General features: G+C 39.7%; 1 protein-coding gene, 1 non-coding gene and 1 pseudogene across 3 annotated transcripts in view; all 3 read left to right on the top strand.

Annotated features, from left to right (window-relative positions):
- The window catches only part of UBXN4 (UBX domain protein 4), a 42,517-nt gene extending 25,114 nt beyond the window's left edge, over positions 1–17,403 (top strand). For both annotated transcript variants that reach the window (XM_059704601.1, XM_059704602.1), the window contains exons 7-13: positions 291–345; positions 1,080–1,244; positions 3,231–3,358; positions 7,810–7,912; positions 10,361–10,492; positions 12,909–13,108; positions 15,105–17,403. In XM_059704601.1, the coding sequence (XP_059560584.1) occupies positions 291–345; positions 1,080–1,244; positions 3,231–3,358; positions 7,810–7,912; positions 10,361–10,492; positions 12,909–13,108; positions 15,105–15,243 (922 nt within the window). In that variant the 3' untranslated portion in view covers positions 15,244–17,403. The remainder of the gene's footprint in view (positions 1–290; positions 346–1,079; positions 1,245–3,230; positions 3,359–7,809; positions 7,913–10,360; positions 10,493–12,908; positions 13,109–15,104) is intronic.
- Positions 6,007–6,170, top strand: LOC132238988 (U1 spliceosomal RNA). Its single transcript, XR_009453950.1, has one exon. It is a non-coding gene; the product is annotated as a U1 spliceosomal RNA (small nuclear RNA).
- Positions 10,499–12,902, top strand: LOC132238684 (small ribosomal subunit protein uS12-like; annotated as a pseudogene).
- Positions 17,404–23,013: the final 5,610 nt, after the last annotated feature.

The raw sequence follows: 23,013 nt of genomic DNA, 5'->3' as shown, positions 1-23,013 counted from the left end.
ATCAATATCAAATAAATCAGGGGGGATAAAAAGGGAACCAGTGGTAAGTAGGAGGTAAGGTGCTTAGAGCTAGAGCTAGCTTCCCATTGGGCTTCCCCGGACTCACCATGGATTTCTCTAGTGGCCAGGGGCAAGGCAAATAATTTGTTGCTTTGTCTTAAGGAGGTTTTTTTGTTTGTTGTTTCTATATTTCCCCAGTTGTTTGTAGCTAAAGAAATCATCTAAATATATTTTATATTAATATGATGTGTCTCAGTTAATGTATTTTTTAAAAAACTTTTATAATACAGACTAACCAAAAAACTTGAAGAAAGGAGAGAAGAGAAAAGGAAAGAGGAAGAACAGGTAAAGTTTGTACACTTAGCATTGTTTTATTCTTCCATTAAGTGAGGGAACATTTGACTCCCTATTCAGTTGGCAGACCTAGGATGGCTTTTTGGTTATAGTTCAGTGTTGGAGCATAGTGAAGGGAATTATCTGTCTTCTGTAGTAGGATCATAGTATACAATTTTTTAGTATTCTTTTTGTAAATAGCTAGGAGTAAATTGGCTCATTATTTCTCTCTCTGCTATGAGTCTTTTTATATTAAGAATAAAGGGACTTGAACTAAAATATTTTTGCTTTGATACAGATCAAAATTTTAGTTTCTTTTTGTAAAAAAAAAAAAAATTGTAGACATTTTGCCGAATTTTTCCTGTCGTGTTGCTGCATTCCATTTTTCTCACCGTGCGCTCCTAATCTGCATCATCTCTTTAGCGTTTTAATATAAGAAAGTTATCATTTAATATAGTAAAGTCAAATAAATGACTGCCTTGTTGTCCTTGAAGGGTAACATATTCATCTCAGAACCAGTGACCTGCAATTCTTTGTTTTCAAATTACATTGACCACATCATACTCTTAATAGAACCATTGTCAAAGATGTATAAATTTGACCTTTATCCCATGCTGTTAATAGATTCTACTGACCTCTTATATTTTATGAAGTAAATGTACCTACAACCTGCTATATACAGAATAATATCTAGGGCAGATTATTAAATAATGTTTTGAGCTCATAAAACTTTCTCTTTAATTCAGAGAGAGATTAAAAAAGAAATTGAGAGGAGAAAAACTGGAAAAGAAATGTTGGATTATAAAAGAAAGCAAGAAGAGGAATTAACAAAAAGAATGTTAGAGGAAAGAAACAGAGAAAAGGCAGAAGATAGAGCAGCTCGAGAGCGTATAAAACAGCAGATTGCATTGGTGAGTATTAAGTTTTTTTTTACTGCTTGACTGTAGAACATTTATGAAATTGTTTTTCCATGCATAATGGTTTGCTTTATTACCAGACAGTGTACACAAAAATAGTAGATTTTTAGTGGCTCAAAAAGTACCAATTCTGCCAGAAGAGGCAGAAAGGGAGAAAGGAATAGAGAAGGTGTATGAAGAAATAATGGTGGAAAACTTCCCTAACCTGGTAAAGGAAAAAGTCACACAAGTTCAAGAGGCACAGAGAACCCAAAAGAAGAAGAACCCAAACAGACCGACGCCCAGACACATTATAATTAAAATGCCAAAAATTAAAGAAAGAGAATCTTAAAGGCAGCAAGAGAAAAGAAAACTGTTACCTACAAAGGAGTTCCCATAAGGCTGACACCTGATTTCTCATCAGAAACTCTACTGTCCAGAAGGGAGTGGCATGAAGTACTCAAGGTAATGGAAAGAAAGGTCCTGAGACCAAGATTACTATATCCAGCAAGGCTATAATTCAGAATAGACGGTCAAATAAAGAGCTTCTCCAAAAAAAAAGGCTAAAGGAGTTCACCACCACCAAGCCAGCATTACAAGAAATACTAAAGGGATTGCTGTAAGGGATTGCTGAGAAGAAGAAACAGAGGAACCTACCCATACAGAGTTAAAATGGCTATAAACAAGTACCTAAATGTAAATGGTTTAAATGCTCCAATCAAAAGGTGTATGGTAGCTGAATGGATACAAAACATGACCCAACTATATGCTGTCTACAAGAGACCCGCCTCAAAACAAAAGACACACACAGGATGAAAGTGAAGGGATGGAAAAAAGATTTTCCATGCAAATGGAAAAGAAAAAAAAAGTTGGAGTAGCAATACTCATATCTGACAAAATAGACTTTAAAAGCATCATGCTAAGTGAAATAAGCCAGTTGGAGAAAGATAAATATCATATGATCTCACTCATTTGTGGAATATAATGAACAACATAAACTGATGAAAAAAAGTAGAGCCAGAGGGAACAAAAATATTCTAGAATATAATAGAAGTAATCCTGTTATTTGCAGATTTTTAATATTTCCTACAACTTTTGTGATATACTATGTTAGTACAGTTTTGGTGTTATACTTAAAATCCTTTTATTCTTGAAATATTAATGTTTATTGCATGTAATATATGTAACGTCATTTTTCTTGAATAATTGGTGTTTATCGCATGTAACATTTAAAATTGTTTTTCTTGAGATATTAAGGTTTATATTTATATTATATTTAAGATTATATTGGTGTCCCACCCTAGTTACTAGTGTAACATTATATTTAAGATTGTTTTTCTTGAAATATTAAGGTTTATTGCATGTAACATTATATTTAAAATTGTTTTTCTTGAAGTAAAAAAAACTGATAAGAAGTACCAATTCTCAGCTTCCTTTTATAGAAATTGTACAGTGAATATTTAAATTGAGATTATTTTTTTCAAATTAATTTTTCTCAGTGTTATGAATTTTATCAGTAATCAAAAGGTAATTTTCAAAGATTCTCTAGAAAAGAAGCTAAGAATTGGTTACCCAGCAGTTTCCTCTAGTCACGAGCATTCTTTTTTGGGACATTCAAAGAATTTATACCATCAAGTAGAAGCTTAGGATGGTTTAGCAGCAATTGCTTTTAGAATTGAGTAGTTGTAACACATGAAAATGAAAATTGCGTCTACCTTTATATTGCTTATTTCTTTATTCAACAGATACATATGTACTATATGCTAGACCTTGTTCTGGGCTCTGGTGATACAGCAGTGACCAAAATCAAGTCCATGTTTGTTTAATAACAGCTCTGGTCCCTGGCAGTTGATAAAACTAAAGAGTACCAGATCCAGACTGATTAAGTTACATGTATGGCTTTAAGGGATTTCATGCATGTGTGTGTATGTTCCTTGTGTTTGGAAATATGTGAGTAGAATTCTGGCAGTGAAAGACACTGAGCATCTAACTGTTTTAAAGGATCGTGCAGAGAGAGCGGCTCGTTTCGCAAAGACAAAGGAAGAAGTAGAAGCTGCTAAAGCTGCTGCCTTGCTGGTTAAACAGGCAGAAATGGAAGTTAAGAGGGATGCTTCTGCAAGAGAAAGAAGGTACTTTATTTTTTTGCTTAAACATCTTTGTATATGTAGCAGCTGAGAAGAACAGTGATTGTGGGCTGCTTTTTAACATTGATGTGTGTGCTGTGGCTATAATAGTTTCAGAAGGACATATTGATGAGTTTGGCAGCTGCCAATGGTATTTGAATGTGAATGGTCAGTGTGATAGTACTAAATACAGACAGTCCCTGACTTATGATGGTTTGACTTAGGATTTTTCAGTGGCTGCACCTTCCTGCACACTGTCTGTGTCTACTGAGTCAGCACCACCCAAAGCTGCCTCTTGCACTTCCTGTTGTTAATACTTGTTCCTTCCCACCCTTGCTTTGACCCTGAGGGCTATTGCCCAAAGATGTCTATCCTGTGCTGTTACATAGATTGGCCCTACAACTGTCAAGTTTGGTGTCCCACCCTAGTTACTAGTGTAATATTAAAGTTTTTTTCTTTAAGCAACGCAAAAAAAAAAGTATAAAATCTTAGGGAAAAGAAGGAAATCTTGTGATCTTGGAATAGGCAATGGATTCTTAGACATGACATCAAAAGTACAAGCAACAAAAGAAAGCAATAGATAAGTTGGACTTCACCAAAATTAAAAAAAAACTTTTTAAAAAATATTTTTATTGATTTCAGAGAGGGAGGAGAGATAGAAACATCAGTGATGATGTTTTGCATCATATATATCTGATAAAGGACTTATATCTAGAACAGGGGTGGGCAAACTTTTTGACTCGAGGGCCACAATGGGTTCTTAAACGGGACCGGAGGGCCGGAACAAAAGCATGGATCGAGTGTTTGTGTGAACTAATATAAATTCAAAGTAAACATCATTACATAAAAGGGTACTGTCTTTTTTTTTTTTTAGTTTTATTCATTTCAAACGGGCCAGATCCGGCCCGCAGGCGGGCCGTAGTTTGCCCACGGCTGATCTAGAATATAAAAAGTATTCGTATAACTCAACAATAAAAAGCAAACAATCCACTTAAATATGGGGAATGGATTTGAATAGACATTTCTCCAGAGAAGTTAGTCAATAAGCACATGATAGGATACTCATCATCACTAGTCAGAAGGGAATACAAATCAAGACCACAATGATATACTATTTCAGTCCCTCTAGGATTTCTACATTTAAAGAGACAGCAACAAGTATTGGCATGGATGTGTAGAATCAGAACCTTCCTACATTGCTAAAGGGATTATAAACTGATGCAGCCACTTTGGAAAAAACAATTTGATAGTTCCTCAAGATGTTAAACATAGAGTTGCCATATAATCCAGCAGTTCTATTTTTAAATATATATTCAAGAGAATTGAAAATAGCCCAGCCGGTGTGGCTCAGTGGTTGAGCGCCAACCTATGAACCAGGAGGTCATGGTTCAATTTCTGTCAGGGCACATGCCTGGGTTATGGGCTCGATCTCCAGTGTGGGAAATGCAGGAGGCAGCCGATCAATGATTTTCATCATTGATGTTTATCTCTCTCCCTCCCCCTTCCTCTCTGATATTAATCTACACTAATAAAAGAGAAAAATGGTAATTGGTGTACAACGATACCCTTTTCATTGGCTAATCAGGGCTATATGCAAATTAACTGCCAACTATGATTGGCAGCTAACTGCCAACTAAGATTGGCAGTTAACTGCCAACAAGATGGCGGTTAACTGCCAACAAGATGGCGGTTAATTTGCATATGTAGGCACAATGCAGGGAGGCGAAAGGGAAAGCAGGAAGAAGCCCCCTGCCACTGACAGTGATTGGAAACCCAGGGGGGAGCTAAGAGCTGGGGGGCAGGGCAAAGGCGGCCCTGGGGCTGCCTTTGCCCTGCCCCCCAGCCATGATCGGAGAATCAGGCGCCTTTGCCGCCCTGGCCAGTGATAGCAGGAAGTAGGGGTGGAGCCAGCGATGGGAGCTGGACACGGTCGAAGCTGGCAGTCCCGGGAGCTAGGGGTCCCTTGCCTGGGCCTAAAGCGGAGCCCACGATCGTGGGGCCGCTGCAGCTGCGGGTCCCCACTACCCGAGCCGGACGCCTCAGCCAGAGGCGTCAGGCCTGGGCAGGGGCGGAGCCTGCAACCGTGGGGAGCTGGGGGTCCCCTGCCCAGGCCTGACACCTCTGCCAGAGGCCTCAGGCCTGGTCAAGGGGCCGATCCGGTGACTGGTGATCGGAGGGTGATGAGGGTCAACTCCTCTGGCCGAGGCATCAGGCCTGGGCGAGGGGCTGAGCCGGGGATTGGGGGGATATGATGGTCCCCTTGCCCAGGCCTGAAGTCTGGGTCAGAGGCGTCAGGCTTGGGCGGGGGGTGAAGCGAGCGATCAGAGGGAGATGGGGGTCCCCTGCCCAGGCATGATTCCTGGGCCAGAGGCCTCAGGCCTGGGCGGGGGCCAGAGCCAGTGATGGAGGGGGAGATGGGGGTCCCCTGTCCAAGCCTGACACCTCTGGCGGAGGCGTCAGGCCTGGGCAAGGGGCCGATCCTGCGATTGGAGGGAGATGGGGGTCAACGCCTGAGGGCTCCCAGTATGTGAGAGGGGGCAGGCTGGGCTGAGGGACACCCCCCCCCCCCCCCCCACACACACACACATGCCCAGTGCACGAATTTCGTGCACAGGGCCCCTAGTAAAAATATATTTAAAAAAGTAAGAAAGAATATACTTACCTGGCAGGGGAAATACCATGATCATGAAGGTGGTTTTCCCAGGGCGAGGCTTATTCATTGCACTCCGGATGTGCTGACCCCTGCAATTTCCCCCAATGTGGGAAACTCGACTGCATAATTTGTGGTAGTGGGGGACTGTGTTTGTGCTCTCCCCTAAAAAAAACCCCAGAAAACAAAACAACAAACATCTAATAAAAGACAAACATGCAAATTGACCATACCTTTGCTACACCTTAAGCCATGCCCACCATTCAATCAGAGCGACTATATGCAAATTAACCCAAACAAGATGGCGGCCGGCAACCACAGAGCTGGAGCGAGCAGGAGGCTTGATTGCTCCAGTGATGGAGAAAACCAAGCTTCCCGCCTGCTGTGGCCGGCTCTGAGCTCCACTGAAGGCAACAAATTTTCAATTATAGAAGGTAAATAAATCCCAGAATTAAAAAAAAAAGAAGAAGAACAAAAAGAGAGGCTGGGAGCTTCCATCGCCGGGGAGCTTGGCTAGCCTGAAAACGGCCCTCAGCCCCTCACCCAGACTGGCCAGGCACCCCAGTGGGGACCCCCCACCCTAAAGGGGGTGTGGCCAGCCTGAAAACAGCCATCAGCCCCTCACCCAGGCTGGCCAGGCACCCCAGCGGGACCCCCACCCTGATCTGGGACACCCTTCAGGGCAAACCAGTTAGCCCCCACCCATGCACCAGGCCTCTATCCTATATAATAAAAGGGTAATATGTAAACTGACCCTAACAGCAGAATGACTGGGAATGACTGGTCACTCTGACACACACTGACCACTAGGGGGCAGATGCTCAATGTAGGAGCTGCCCCCTGGTGGTCAGTGCGCTCCCACAGGGAGAGCTCTGCTCAGCCACAAGCCAGGCTGATGGCTGCCAGTACAGCGGTGGTGGCAGGAGCCTCTCCCACCTCCTCAGCAGCACTAAGGGTATCCGACTGCAGCTTAGGCCTGCTCCCTGCTGGCAAGTGGACATCCCCCAAGGGCTCCCGGGCTGCCAGAGGGATGTCTGACTGCCAACTTAGGCCCAATCCTCCTGGGGAGCGGGCCTAAGCCAGCAGGTGGTCATCCCCCGAGGGGTCCCAGACTGCGAGAGGGCACAGGCCAGGCTGAGGGACCCCTCCTCCCCCAGTGCACAAATTTTTGTGCACTGGGCCTCTAGTTGAAAATAAATGTCCACACAAAAATCTGTACTTGAATATTTATAGCAGCATTCTTCATCATAGCCAAAATGTAGTAATAACCCAAATGTTCATCAACTGAAGAATGGATAAACAAAACATACAATGGAACATTATTTGGCAATATAAAGGAATGAAGTATACATGCTACAACATGGGTGAACCTTGAAAACAATGGTACATGAAAGAAGCCAGTCACCAAAAAGTCACATGTATGTTCCATCATATAAAATGCCAAAAGTAGGCAAACCTACAGATTCAGAAAGTAGATTAGTGATTGCCAGTTAGGTGAGAGAGGAATACTAATGGATTTGGGGTGTCTTTTTGGGGTGATAAAAATGTTCTGGAATTAGAAATCTATGATGATTGTACAATTCTGACTATTAAAAATGACTAAATCGTATGCATAAAGAAGGTGAATTTTACATTATGTGAATTATATTTCAGTAAAGCTTTAAAAAATAGAAACAAAAAGACCTGACATTGTGGAAAAAACACCCTCTTTTCATTGTACATTTTCACTTCAGCTTTTCTCTAACTTTTGATATTGTTTGGGAATATGTAGAGGTAAGATGCTGACTTACATTTTCTTTCTTCACAGCACTGTTGCAAGAATTCAATTTCGTCTTCCTGATGGTTCTTCCTTTACAAATCAGTTCCCTTCTGATGCTCCTCTAGAAGAGGCAAGGCAGTTTGCTGCACAGGTAAATTTGTCCTGAGTTGTACTAAAGATAGATGAATAGGTTATTTAAATGTAGGAGGGGAACATTTTTAAGCAGGATTTGAAGAAGGTGAACAAGTCATGACTTATCCCCGGGAGGGAGGCACAGGACAACTCTGGGGTGTGTGGAGCTGCCATTGTGAATTAGTGCCACATGGGAATAGTGTATCTCCTTGTGCAGAAATAGGAATCTCCTGATATTGTACAAGAAGCTCTGGAAAATTTTTCACTGCTTAGTATACTCAACTGGAGGAGTGAAAATTAAATTATTTTCCAGAGGTCTAATCTTAGGGAGTTGTACCCAGTAAAAAGGATGCAGTATTTCTTGGTCCTCTCCACATTTCCTTTAGGTTGCTTAGAATGCTTTTGAGCTGGCCATCTTCCTACCATCCTACCAGTTGTCCAAGCCTAAAGACCATTAATCTTTATTTGGCAACAAGTATCTTCTTTAGGAATTTACTTCCAAAACATGGCCTTACTCTAAAATTGGCATGGGTTTGAAATTTTGTATCGTATAAGATGAGTAGCTTCCAATTAGTTTTTATTTTCTGATTGATATCTTATGGGATTCTAGGCATCAGATGTCCTGTAGGCCAGGGGTGGGCCAGCCCTGGCACACGTGCCAAACATGGCACACCAGTAACTTTTGCTGGCATGCGAAACCCTTTCTTACAATCTTCCATTTACAATTTTTTTCTTAATATCGACTTTTTTCCTTTTCAGATAAATTCAGTGTAGGTGCATCTTAGATAAGTAAATAATTTTCCGTAACAATTTATCTTAAAGACCATAGACATGGATTGACGAGAGAGGGGAAGAGCAATTTCTATACCTGTGCCTTGACTCTCCCCGCCTTCCTAGATCCGACCAGTGTTTTGGTTTCATCCACATACGCTTGTGAATCTTTGTTCTCAGTGATGAATTTTGTTAAGTCTCGTAATAGGAGTAGCCTGACGGATGAAAGTAGTAGCTCATGCATATCTCTGAAGGTCACGAAATATAAACCTGATATAAAATCTCTGTCATCAGTGATGCAGCAGCAAAAGTCCCACTGATAATATCAAACGGAGTCATAAAGTTTTCTGTTGGACTATCAGTGTACATGTATACATTAAAAAATGAATGTATTTTTCATCATCACATACTGTGTTTTTGTCGCTCTAATGAATATTATTTCTTCAAGATTCTTCACATATGCACACCTTAAGAGATACCAAGTAGGCATAACATGTTCTCAAAAAATTAGGGTTGGCACGCAGAAGAATTTTGAGTCAGAGATTTTGCTGGTTTTGGCGCGCGCTCACAAAAAGGTTGCCCACCCCTGATCTAGGCTCATTATATGTACAGTATTTGTCATATGTATCACTTCATTGTTAAAATTAGAGTTCAGATCTTTCCACTAGATCTTTCTGCATTTAGCCTGGTGCCTCACTTATACCTTCTATCTGCCTCCCTCTACTGGTGAGCTGGGTTGGACAATATAAAAACTTACTTTAAGAACTTTTCCCCCTAAGTTTTATAGTAGAACCAACCCAAATAGCCACTTTCATTCTTCTTTTGCCTTGAATCCACACCTGGGGCCTCGCCTCCTAAGAGGGGGTGCCCTTGCCAGAGCCTTACTGCTTCTGCCACAAGTCAGTGAAAAGGGGGAGCACCATGAGAGGGGGAAAAAGATCTTTGATAACATCAGTCCTATTAGAACTTCTCCCCAGCAGAATGACCTGATTTTGTATTTGTGTATGTCCTTATGTTAAAGTGAGAACAAAGCTATGTATAAGACCTACATGAAAAATTACAAAAAAAACACACACAAAAGTGTTAGCCTTTTCTTTGGAATCTTCTAGATAAACAGTTGGCTAAGATTTTACAAGTATGGGTGATCTAAAAGTGTGAGGGTGGCTATGATGCTGCTCATTGTAATTTCCTGGATTTAGGATTATATGTATGGTGTGGGTTAATTATGGACCATTTATGTTATTTGAGAGGAGGAGACAAAAATTTCTGATGTGATAAATATGGGGGAAATTCTGGTCTATTCCAAATTTTTAATGGGGAATACCTATAATCCAAATGTATTTATGAGATGTTAATATAAGTTTGTAAAGGAGAGTGGGAACTCTCATGGCGAACTGCAGCTATATTTAAGAGATACCTAATTGTTCATTTTTATTCAGTTTGTTCATATGGTTTTAGGAACTATGTTCTTGCTATTTTATGGTCATTGTTGAGTTATGAAAGCTTTTAAAACTATTTGGATTTGACAGCTTTCAGCTATGCCAAGGTTTTAGAAATATTTTCTGAGTTTACATTTAAAAGAACTTTTAAAATCAAGGTAATTTTAGTTAAAGCAGTCATTTTAGATGCATATGAGTATGTAATATCTTTTTAAAGGCACTGATGTAATGTTTTAAAACTTATTGTTATGTTACAGACTGTTGGCAACACATATGGTAATTTTTCATTAGCAACCATGTTTCCCAGGAGAGAATTTACCAAAGAAGATTATAAAAAGAAATTATTGGATTTGGAACTTGCCCCAAGCGCTTCAGTGGTACTGTTGCCAGTATGTATATACATATATATTTATTCTATTCTTACAGACCTGTTTGTTCTACTCTTCATTGTTTCTTATAATTACAGAAAGGGAAGGTGAATGGTGTATTATGGATAATTAAAATCCACATTATCCAAATATGTTAAATCAGTATTATGGCTCCATTATCCTCTGTTTTATGTATTTTTATTTCTGGTGAGGCACCAGTTTAATTTTCAACTTTTTTCCTTGCCTATTTTTCTTTTTTTAAAAATACTTTTTTTAAAAAATAAAAAATACATTTTTATTGATTTCAGAGAGGAAGGGAGAGGGAGAGATAGATAGAAACATCAATGATGAGAGAGAATCATTGATCAGCTGCCTCATGCACGCCCCCTCCTGGGGACCAAGCCCACATCCTGGGCGTGTGCCCTTAACCAGAATCAAACCCGGGACCCTTCAGTACACAGGCTGACACTATCCACTGAGCCAAATAAACCATGGCTCCTCGCCTATTTTCATGGACAAAAAATGACCAGTGGAAGAAGAAAATAAGAAATGCAGAGTGTCTAATTTACAGACTTAGTGGGTTTTATTTGTGTACTACTCTACTGTTCACCAAGTTTTTAAAAAACATTTTAAGTTAAATATAATTCCATTTGATCCTTACAACAATATTTTAATCTCTGATGAAGAAAAGGGGCTCAGAAGGCTTAAATGAGTTTGCTGAGGTGCCACCTTACATGCCAAAAGTGGGATGAGAACTGGGTCTTCTGTGTCAGGGTTAATACAGTTTTTCCTGCTCTGAACTAGTGTCCCCACCCCTGAAACAGTTAGCCCTCCAATAATCAGGATTAGTTGTATTCACTGAGATTTAAAACCTTCCCATCTTCTTTTTAATAATCAAGAAAGACCTTTCTGCCCTGACCAGCTTGGCTCAGTGGATAGAGCATCGGCCTGCAGACTGAAGGGGTCTAGGTTCGATTCCAGTCAAGGGCATGTACCTTGGTTGCGGGCACATCCCCAGTAGGGAGTGTGCAGAAGGCAGCTGATCAATGTTTCTCTCCCATTGATGTTTCTGACTTTCCCTCACCCTTCCTCTCTGTAAAAAATCAATAAGATATATTTAAAAAAAGAAAAAGACCTTTCTTATCAAAGTTATAAATTCAATATAAAAGTTTCATTCTCTTAAGAATAATTGGTTCATTTTACCAAAAACTACCTTCTGGTTTCTATGTAGTGAGTACTCCTTTAAAAGGTAGAGCTCCAGCCCGGCTGGTGTGGTTCAGAGGTTGAGCGTCAACCCAGGAACCATGAGGTCACTGGTTTGATTCCCAGTCAGGGTACATGCCCAGGTTGTGGACTCGATCCCCAATGTGGGGTGTGCAGAAGGCAGCTGATCAATGATTCTCTCACCGATGTTTCTATCTCTATCCTTCTCCCTTCCTCTCTCTAAAAATCAATAAAAACATATATTTTTAAAAAATTAAAAGCACAAGGCCCATGGCACCAGCAGGATGGGCAAGTGTTGGCGGTCTTTGTACTGCCCGGAAGCTCTGGAGCCACCGGGGAGATCAGAAGGGGCATGATAAACAGTACAAGAAAGTCCATTTGGGCACAGCCCCGAAGGCCAGCCCTTTTGGAGGCGTGTCCCATGCAAAGTGAATTGTGCTGGAAAAAGTAGGGGTTGAAGCCAAACAGCCAAATTCTGCCATCAGGAAGTGTGTTAGGGTCCAGCCGATCAAGAATGGCAGATAATCAGACTTTGTACCCAGTGATGATGGTTTCAATTTTATTGAGGAACATGACGAAGTTCTGGTTGCTAAATTTGGTCACAAAGCTCATGCTGTTGGTGACATTTCTGGAGTTCGCTTTCAGGTTATCAAAGTAGCCAATGTGTCTATTTTGGCCTTATATAAAGGCAAGAAGGAAAGACCAAGATCATAAGTTTTGATGGTGAAATCACAGTAGTAACAAATTTTCATATGCCTAAATAAAATAAAATAAAAAGTACAGCTCCAGCCCTAGCCAGTTTGGCTCAGTGGATAGAGTGTTGGCCTGTTGACTGAAAGGTCACAGGTTCCATTCTTTCTGGTCAAAGCACTGGCATGGACCTGGGTTGCAGGCTCGATATGTGTGGTAGACAGCCAATCAGTGTCTCTCTCTCACATTGGTGTTTCTCTGTCCTCTTTCTCAAAATAAATGGAAAAAATATCCTTGGGTGAAGATCAACAAAAAGAAAAAAAGTAGAGTTTGAGGTGTTTCAAGAGGAAAAAAAAAAACTTAAGGAAAAAAAAATATCAACACAGCAAAGTTGGTAATTTTCCCTTCTTGCAATAAACTAAAATTAATAGGACTTTGTTTTTCAGATAAAAGATTCACCTAGAACCTTGTGATGTAATTGGGCTGAGGTAGTCTTCATCTAGGTTTATTTCTTAATTTTTAGGCAGGAAGACCAACCACATCTATGGCACATTCTTCCAGTGGAGACTTTTGGACTTTGTTGGGGACAGTACTTTACCCATTCCTTGCCATCTGGAGATTGATTAGCAACTTCTTATTTAGTAATCCTCCTCCTGCACAGACCTCAGTGAGATCATCTTCGGAATCCTCAAACCTTGCATCGTCTAGCAATTCAGAGAAAAGGTATCTGTTTGTATTTTCCCCATTTGCAAAATGTTTCTTTTTTATTTATTACTTATTTTTTGTCTTTCCCATTTGGAAAATGTTAGTAATGCCCAATACCTTATTCAGAATGAAAAAAATTGTAAAAGGTACTTTGCCTTCTTTCTGTATATGGGAACAAAACTAAATGTTCTGAATATTTTATTATATCATCTCTCCTGGGAAGCCAACTTACTTGAGTTTCCTCAGCCATCTTTTTAAAACCTAGTCCATGGAAAGCTACTTCACCTCTGCTCATTTTGTTGTTTTATTTATTGATTCTCTTTATCCCATAACTGTAAAAACAGATTCCCCCCCCCCCCCCCCGGTCTAAATAGTCATATTTTTTCTTGCTAGCCATGTTTAATCTGACAACATACTTGATTCCATTAATTTCTCACAGTCATCTTGCATAATTTCTTTAGCGAGATTGTGCTCTAGAGAATATTAAGCCTAGTGGTTCTTTGATCTGCTGGCTGACTATCTTCTCTGGGTCATTTAGAGAAGGACCAAACCGAGGAAACTGGATATTCACTTAAAATGGTGCCTCCTTCAGAGAGTTAATTGGACTAGTTCCTTAACCAAGAGACCTACCTTTTATTGTAGATGGTCAAGGTCAGAATGGTAATACTAATAGATACCACTAATGATTAAGGTTTTACATATTAAGGTTTAACAGAAAGTTTTCCTAGGTGAGATTATACCCTCTTCTAATAATACCATAATTTATTTTAATATATATCTATTATTGTTAAACATTCTATTAGGCTGTTAATAGCCATTATAGCAAATTGTAATGAAAATTCTTGCCTGTCTGCTCTCAGTAAGGAGATTCTTAGTCTTATTGACTCTCTAGATCAGCGGTTCTCAACCTTCTGGCCCTTTAAATACAGTTCCTCATGTTGTGACCCAACCATAAAATTATTTTCGTTGCTACTTCATAACTATAATTTTGCTACTGTTATGAGTAATTATGTAAATATCTGATATGCAGGATGGTCTTAGGCGACTCCTGTGAAAGGGTCATTCAACCACCAAAGGGGTCGCGACCCACAGGTTGAGAACCGCTGCTCTAGATGAAGATTTGTGTAAATATTGTGATTGGGCTGATTTAGCTTTTATCCTATTTCTTTTTTAACTGTTAGGCAGGAAGACCAATTATAGCCTTAATATATTACTCAGAAGGAGGGGACAAAGGAAAATTCTCTGTCTTAAAACAGCATTCAAACGAGGCCTTGTTAATGCTGAACTTTAGAACTCTTACTGAGCAATAGGTGGGAGCATTTAATCCCGAGGTACTGTAATATTTGATACCTTGCTATGTGGGTTTTTAAAAACATTTTTCAAATAAGGGAACAGGATTTGTGTTGGGGAAACGGATGGGATGAGTGTATATCTAAGAGGCAAAACTTTGTGTTCTATTGTTAGTTTTCCTGTTTTCTTTTTGCTCTCTCTGTTCCCCTCTAGTGTTGGAAAATGAATTACCTTAAATTTCACCTGTTTCCTTCCCATTTTCAGATAAAATCCTGTTTGTTCTTAATTGCACAAATAAATTATTAAACATTATAAAATGATTAAAATTGCTAATTAGCCATTTCTGGAAATTAGGCTATGAGTGGAGCTTTGGATAGCTTCTAGGGCGCTGTGTAAGTTATAAATGTTTTAGTAAATATGTCAGCTTGCATAAATAAAGGAAAGATTAGGTGGCAGATAGTCACACTCTTCTAAAGCTTAGTAAGTCATCAAGAAATACATGGAAATAGAAACTACAATTTAGCTGGTTTATCTTGGAGAACAGATGAAGTTAAACTTCCAAAAACATATAAAATGTACTGTAATAGTAGATATAATTATCTCCCATGAACTTTCCTTAAAATATAGTTGCCTATATTAATAGAATTATAAAGGAAACAGCTTTGTGTTACTGCTGTTTTCATTTTATGACATCTTCTCTTTTCTCCCTCTTTTGTTATATCAGGGAACCTGTCAGAAAAAGAGTGCTGGAGAAACGGGGAGAAGACTTTAAAAAAGAGGGGAAGATATATAGATTGAGGACTCAAGATGATGGTGAAGATGAAAACAACACTTGGAATGGAAATTCTACTCAACAGATGTAGTGTGACAAGTACATTATGTGCAATAATCATTGTTTCTCTTATGATTTAATTCAACTAAAATTCTACTGGAGAGGTGGGACTACTTTATGTTTTTGATCGATAAAGTGTCTCTTTATTCCTGCTTAGTGGGTTGAAGTTGTTTAACCCAGACAAGTCAAGAGATAAAATAACTCGCTGCTAGGTCCTTGCATATGGTAACCAACTGCTAGAAGCCTAAAAGAATCAAAAGGTCTCGCAACCTCCCTTTGTTAGCTTTCTTACTCAGTATTTCAGATCCCGTTAGCCCTGTGCTCTGAGATGATACGTTTTGTTTAGAACTATTTTGCTCCAGAACTCCTAAGCCCACACAGAGTAACTACATGTCCCTGAGTAATTTGACTCTGAGTCAGAGCATTTTAACTAGCCAATCAGATGATGATTTATGTTTTTTTCTCTCTGCTCACCAGCTACAAGTAAATCCTTGTAGTTTTTAATCTTAAACTCTGAATAAAAAATCTTTTCCAAAAATCAGAATGATCTTATTTTTGCTTTAAGTTTTATTATCCTAGCATCTTTTTGTTGCACAGCGCTCTGTTGAGGTCATGTGCCTGATTTCCCATCAGTATTGCTCTGGAGCTATCTCAGGAAAGTTAACTGACCACCTTACCTTAAATATCACTGCAGGAAGTAATTTTCTGACACACATTGATGCTATGATACTGTCTCCTACATCAGTGAGGCATCATTTTGCATAATGTGAAAAAGGTTCTTAATCTGACTTACATGCTACTTTATCCATATGTTTTTGATAGCAGAATCCTACTAGACGAATAATGCTTGAAAAAGGGAGTAAGCTCAACAGTTCCTCTTTTAACCTGCTTTTAGGTTGGAAGATACCACTCTTGAGTGAACATGTAGAAGGACTTTATTTTGTAATGGGAGGGAGAAATTTTCTCAGCAAACTTTTTCACCATGAAATAACAATGACTTTTAAAAATGGTAATAGTAATGTTTTAGGCAAGGAAATAGTGAGACAGGCTATGCTAGAGGTTCAAGTAAAAGCTGGTATAACCTTTTTGAAAAACATCAGTAACAAATATTTCATACTCTTTGATCCCATAATTTTTCCTAAGGAATGATCATAAATGCAGAAAAAGTTTAGATATAAATACATTCATTAAGTGTTATTTATTTTACCTAAGAACTAGAAATCAACTAAATCCCTTGTGTAGAAAGAATTTTCAATGAGGAGAAATGGTACAATACTAATTCAATTCAATTTTTAATATATTTATTGAGTACCTGTTATATATTGGGGGGGAGGGGTAGGATATACACCTGTAGGTACAGTTATTGTACACATATTTTAAATATAGACACTACTATGCATTAACATAATGCAAAGAAAACACACCAAATATTAACTGTGGTAAGAGTGGTCAAATGTGATTTTAGTTCTTTTTTTTTTTGCACCCTTATATGTTTTCTCTATTTTCTGCAATGATCATATTACTTCCATAATTAATTTAAAAAGTGATTTTGAAAAAGAAAAATTGAAGCATCTCATTTTAGTAAAGGTTTGTCATTTTAAAAAATATAGCAATATGTGATTTAAAAACAAAAAACACCTGGCAAATGGGTGTGAGCCCATCCTATATAATAAAATGCTAATATGCAAATTGTCCCCTGACCAGGATTTCGATTAGGGGGCGGGGCTGGCCGGCCAACTGCCCACAGCCCTTACCCCCCTCCGGCCAACCCTGAGCGGCCCCTCACCCCACCCCAATCAGGGTGGGCTGGCTGGACCCTACCTGAGTGCGAATTTGTGCACCGGGCCTCTGGTTAGATATATATTTGCAAAAACTTGGAGAACCTCATCAGTTTGCCTTGAAAAAAATCAAATATAGATCTTAAAGAAATGTACATAAAAGAATGGTTCACAATCCTTGAATAAGAGGATCCCTCCTCAACTTTATATTTTAAAAAGTATATATAGTAAAGAAAACCTCAAAGTAGTATAGGAGGCTATAAAATGAAAATGAAATCTCACCCCCAGTTTTATTCTCCAGAAGTAACCTTAATCTATTAACAGTTTCTTTTGTAATTCTCGGAAAATTTTTATGCGTAATAAGCAAATATGTAATCTTTATATTTTAAATAAATGGGATCATATTACATATACTACTCTGCAGCTTGCTTTTTACTTTAATCTTGAAGATCTTTCCCTATAAGTACATAGTTACGTCATCTTATTAATGGCTGTATAGCATTTTACTTGATAAATGTACCCCAACTTATTATTCATGCTCTAATGCAGCGGTCGCCAACTGGTGGTCCGAGGTCCAAAAGGTTGGCAACCACTGCTCTAGTGCCATTGGTTATTATTTCTTTGCTTCTTTTTGTTTTTCTATTACAAACATTGGTACGAATATCTTTGTGAAGGTATCTTTTTAGGTGTGAAAATGTACCTGTAGGTTTGTATAACTTACAAAGGATGTTTGCAGTTTGGATTATTAAAAAATCCTACCAAATTGCCTTCTCTTATGGCGCTATGAATTTACACCCCCACATATCCTTGCCAACATTGTATTATACCTTTTCATCTTTTTCAATATGATGGATGAAAAACTGCATTTTTTATGCATTGTGTTGGACACAAATGAAGTTTAGCATCTTTTAATATTATTGGTCATTTTGATTTCTGAGAACTACCTGTTCTTGGCCAGTTTTTACTTTGTTTTTTTCCATCTTTTTCTTACTGATTTATAAGAATTCCATGTTTATTAAGAAAATCAGCCCTTTGTCTAGCATGTGATATAAATAGTTTCTCCCGTTTATCTTTCCATGAATATATTATTGGTAATTTTTGCCACAGTATTTAGGAGGTCATACTAGTATTACCAGTGTCTTTTTTTTATATATTTTATTGATTTTTTACAGAGAGGAAGGGAGAGGGATAGAGAGTTAGAAACATCGATGAGAGAGAAACATCGATCAGCTGCCTCCTGCACACCTCCTACTGGGGATGTGCCCCCAACCAAGGTACATGCCCTTGACCGGAATCGAACCTGGGACCTTTCAGTCCGCAGGCCGATGCTCTATCCACTGAGCCAAACCGGTTAGGGCAGTGTGTCTTCCTTTATGGCTGCTGGTTCTTAAGTCTTGCTTATAAATACCTTTCCCACTTCAGGAAGTAATTCTTAAAAATTCACTCTTCTATTCTAGTATTCTCATGGCTTCGTTTTATTACATTTATGGGCCCAGCACGCTTCTGCTGCACCACTCTGCTTCCATGTTTTATTACATTTAAATCTGGTATCCCAGGAAGGGCTTTGGCTCCTGTCCCCATGCCTGTGGCTGCCATCCTCACGATCTAATCTGTTGACCTACCATCATTTATGGACTAATCCATCTTTCCCACTGATTTGGCATGTCACCTTTGTCACGTACTTTATTCTCATAGGCTTACTTTTCCTTTGTTAATCTTTCTATTCTCTCTCTGCTACCAAACTATTTTTTATAACTAGTTATATGATGTTTTAATATTCTTTCCTCCCCTCCCCCAATTTATCCTGGCTCCTCTTACAAGTTTATTTAATATGAAAGTTTATATTTTGCTCATGTCCTCATCCCCCAAATAAAAGGTTAAGTTTTGAAATTAATTTAGGTGTGATTGACAGCTTATAATACTGAGTCTTTGCTACCTAAGAAACATCTTTTTTTTTTTAATATATATTTTATTGATTTTTTACAGAGAGGAAGGGAGAGAGAGAGTTAGAAACATCGATGAGAGAGAAACATCGATCAGCTGCCTCCTGCACATCTCCCACCGGGGATGTGCTTGCAACCCAGGTACATGCCCTTGACCGGAATCGAACCTGGGACCTTTCAGTCCCCAGGCCGACGCTCTATCCACTGAGCCAAACCGGTTTCGGCTAGAAACATCTTTAATATTAATTTTAGAACCACCTTCACCCTATCTAATAAGCCTTTCCTATCTATTAATGGAGAAAATTGTTTGTGTACCACAGTTCTGACTCCCAAGTTGGGGTCCACAGCAGGGGAGCATAGGAATTTTCTATAGATACAACAATTCAGGTAAGGAATGGGTCGACCTCAGCAAACGTACCTCAATCAGTCTGAGGATGCTCCCAGCTTCTTAGGAGTACCCCAATTAAGTTAATAACCATGTACCTACCTGTATAGTTTAAGTTTAAAAAAATTTGGCTCTCTGTTTCTTTTTTATTCACTTACTCTCCTTCTCTTATATATTAATAACTTTCTACAATTTTGTGTTCCTTTATTTTTTCTCTTGTAGACTTTTGGTTTGTGGCTACCATGTGCTACATATAATTACCAAGCTATATTTGTAACAGTATTTTTAAAGACTTCTTTAAAATTTGATTTTTAGAGAGGAAGAGAGAGGGAGAATTTAAAGAAACATTCATGTGAGAATGAAACATCAATTGACTGCCTTCTGCACACCCCCTACCTGGGATTGAGCCTACAACTGTGGCAGGGGCATGACCAGGAATTGAACCAGCAACCTTCTGTTGCATGGGATGACGCCCAATCAACTGAGCCACACTGGCCATGGCTGTAATAGTCTATTTTAAGTTGATGGTCACATAAGTTCCAACATATCCTAAAATCACTCACCCCTTCCCATTTATGTTTTTGTCATTTTTTCATGTGTGTTTGTATGTATCCCTTAATTTATTATTACACATTATCTTTCTACTTTTGTCTTTTAATCTTTGTACTAACTTTATAATTGATTCACTGCTTTTATAAAGTGTTTGCCTTTGTCAGTGAGAATTTTTTTCTTTCCTATATTGTCTTATTCATATTTTTTATCTTTTTTTTTTTTAGAAAACTTTATTTTCTTATTGATTTCAGAGAGGAAAGGAGAGGGAGAGAGAGAAACATCAATGATGATAGAGAATCATCGATTGGCTGCCTTCTGCACACCCCCTACTGGGGCTCAAGCCCCCAACCCCGGCACGTGCCCTTAACTGGAATCGAACCCTGGACCCTTCAGTCTGCAGGCCGACCCTCTATCCACTGAGCCAGACCAGCTAGGGCTATCTTTTCTTCTTAAAGAAGCCCCTTTAACTTTCTTCATAATACTGGTTTAGTGGTGATGAACTCTCGTTTTTTCTTGTCTTTATCTTTCTTTTTGATTCTAAATGATAGCTTTTCTGGGTAATCTTGGTTGTAGGTCTTTGATTTTTATCACTTTGAAAATTTCATGCCAATTCCTCTGGCCTGCAAAGTTTCTGTTGAGAGAGAAATCAGCTGACAGTCTTATGGGAGCTTCCTTGTACATAACTAACTACTATTCTCTTTCTGTTCTTAAGATTTTCTCTTTGTCTTTAAACTTTGGCATTTTAATTATGATCCAGCTTGGTGTGGGCCTCTGGGTTCATCTTGTTTTGGATTCTGTGCTTCCTGGACTTACATGTCTATTTCCTTTGCCAGGTTAGGGACATTTTCAGACATTATTTTTTTAAAAAAAAAAAAAAAATATATATATATATATTTTAAATATATATTTTATTGATTTTTTACAGAGCGGAAGGGAGAGGAATAGAGAGTTAGAAATATCAATGAGAGAGAAACATCGATCAGCTGCCTCCTACACACTTCCTACTGGGGATGTGCCTGCAACCAAGGTACATGCCCTTGACCGGAATCGAACCTGGGACCCTTTAGTCCGCAGGCTGACACTCCAGCCACTGAGCCAAACCAGTTAGGGCTTTTTAATATATTTTTATTGATTTCAGAGAGGAAGGGAGAGAGTGAGATAAAAACATCAATGATGAGAGAGAATCATTGATTAGTTGCTTCCTGCATGCCCCACACTGAGTAACGTGCCTGCAACCTGGGCATGTTCCCTGATTGGGACTCAACCATGACGTCCTGGTTCATAGGTCAACACTGAACCACGCTGGCCAAGCCAGTCATTATTCCTTCAAATAAGTTTTCAGTCCCTTGCTCTCTATTCTCTCTATGGTATCCCTATAATGCAAATGTTGGTATGCTGATGTTGTCCTAGAGGTCTCTTAACCTATCATTTCTTTTTTTCTTTTCTTTATTCTCACCCGAGGGTATTTTTCCCATTGATTTATTTTATTTATTTATATATATATATATATATATATATATATATATATATATATATATATATATATATTTATTTTATTTCAGAGAGGAAAGGAGGGGGGGAAATAGAAACATCAATGCTGAGAGCCAATCGTTGATTGGCTGCCTCTTGCATGTCCTGCACTGGGGATCAAGCCCACAAACCCAGTATGTGCCCTGACTGGGAATCGCACTGTGATCTCCTGGTTCATAGGTCAACGCTCAACCACTGACCCATGCCAGCTGGGCTCTCATTAATTTTTAGAGAAAGTGGAAGGGAGTGTGAGAGACACACAGAGAGAAAAACATCGACACGTGCCCCAAACCCCAATCAGGGCCAGGGATCTAGCCTGCAACCAAGGTTCATGACCTGGACCAGAATCAAACCTGAGACCCTTCTGTTCATGGGCCGATGCTCTATCCACTGAGTTAAACCGGCCAGGGCATAACCAGTGTTTTGAACTTTCCATCTGGTAGATTACTTGCCCCCATTTAATTTAGTTATTTTTTTGGAGTTTCGTCTTGTTTTTTCATTTGGAACATGTTTATCTCCTTATTTTGGCAGCCTCCCTATATTTGTTTCTGTGTATTAGGTAGAGCTGCTACATCTCCTGGTCTTAGAAAAGTGGCCTTATGTAGTAGGTGTTCTGTGGGGCCCGATGGTGCAGTCTCCCTATTCACCTGAGCCAGTTGTTCCGTGGGTGTCCCTTGTGTGGGTCGTGTGTGTCCTTAGGTTGTAGTTGAGCCTTGATTAATGTTGGCACATTAGTGGGTGTGGTTGACCTTCAGGCTGTGACTGCAGCAGACTTGTGTGGGGGCTGACACCACAGAGCAGGAGTCGCTTTAGCGGGGCTTTGGTGCCAGGCCCTTCAGGAGTGCTGTTTGTGGAGCCCGTGGGTGGTGCTCTGGTGTGGTGTGAAGCTGGCCACCACATGTGTTGGTTCTGAAGCCTCTTGGGAGGGACTGAGGGTAGGCCAAGGTGAGCTCCGCTTGTACCAGGCTTGGGGCCGCTTAGTTGAAGCTGTGGCCTAGGCCCGTGGTCAGCAAACTGCGGCTCGCGAACCACATGCGGCTCTTTGGCCCCTTAAGTGTGGCTCTGCCTAAGCCTTAGGAGTTAATAACAGTGTACCTACCTATATAATTTAAGTTGAAAAAATTTGGCTCTCAAAAGAAATTTCAATCGTTGTACTGTTGATACTTGGCTCTGTTGACTAATGAGTTTGCCAACCACTGATCTAGGCCAAAACTAGCTGCTGCATGTGCTTGGTACCACCGGATAGGAGTAGCAGTGCAAATTGAGACCACTTGTTGCTTGTGCTGGACTTGGAGCTACTTAGCAAGAGCTACAAGGCACGCTGAGGCCAGCCACTGCTTGTTCGGGGCTTGTGGCCCTTAGAGAGATTTTGGGAAAGTCCACAGTGCTGATGGAAGCAGGCCACTTGTGTGGAAAAGCCGCTGGTAGAGACTTGGTCAGGGTGCGTGAGTTGGGCGGGGCGACCCGTGTGAGCCTGGTTAATGGAGAGCCCAGAGTTGGTGCTTGTCTCAGCCTGCTGACTGCAGAGGAGCATTTGGCAAAGGAGCAAAGAAGCCTCTCTCCTGACCACTTGCCCCTCCAGCCCTTTCTCTGAAGTAAGTCACCTTAGTTCC

This window comes from Myotis daubentonii, chromosome 7 (genome assembly GCF_963259705.1).
Source record: "Myotis daubentonii chromosome 7, mMyoDau2.1, whole genome shotgun sequence".
NCBI classification, from domain to species: Eukaryota; Metazoa; Chordata; class Mammalia; order Chiroptera; family Vespertilionidae; genus Myotis; species Myotis daubentonii.
The sequence above is the reverse complement of the archived record's forward strand: the minus strand, read 5'-3'. Positions and strand labels throughout refer to the sequence as shown.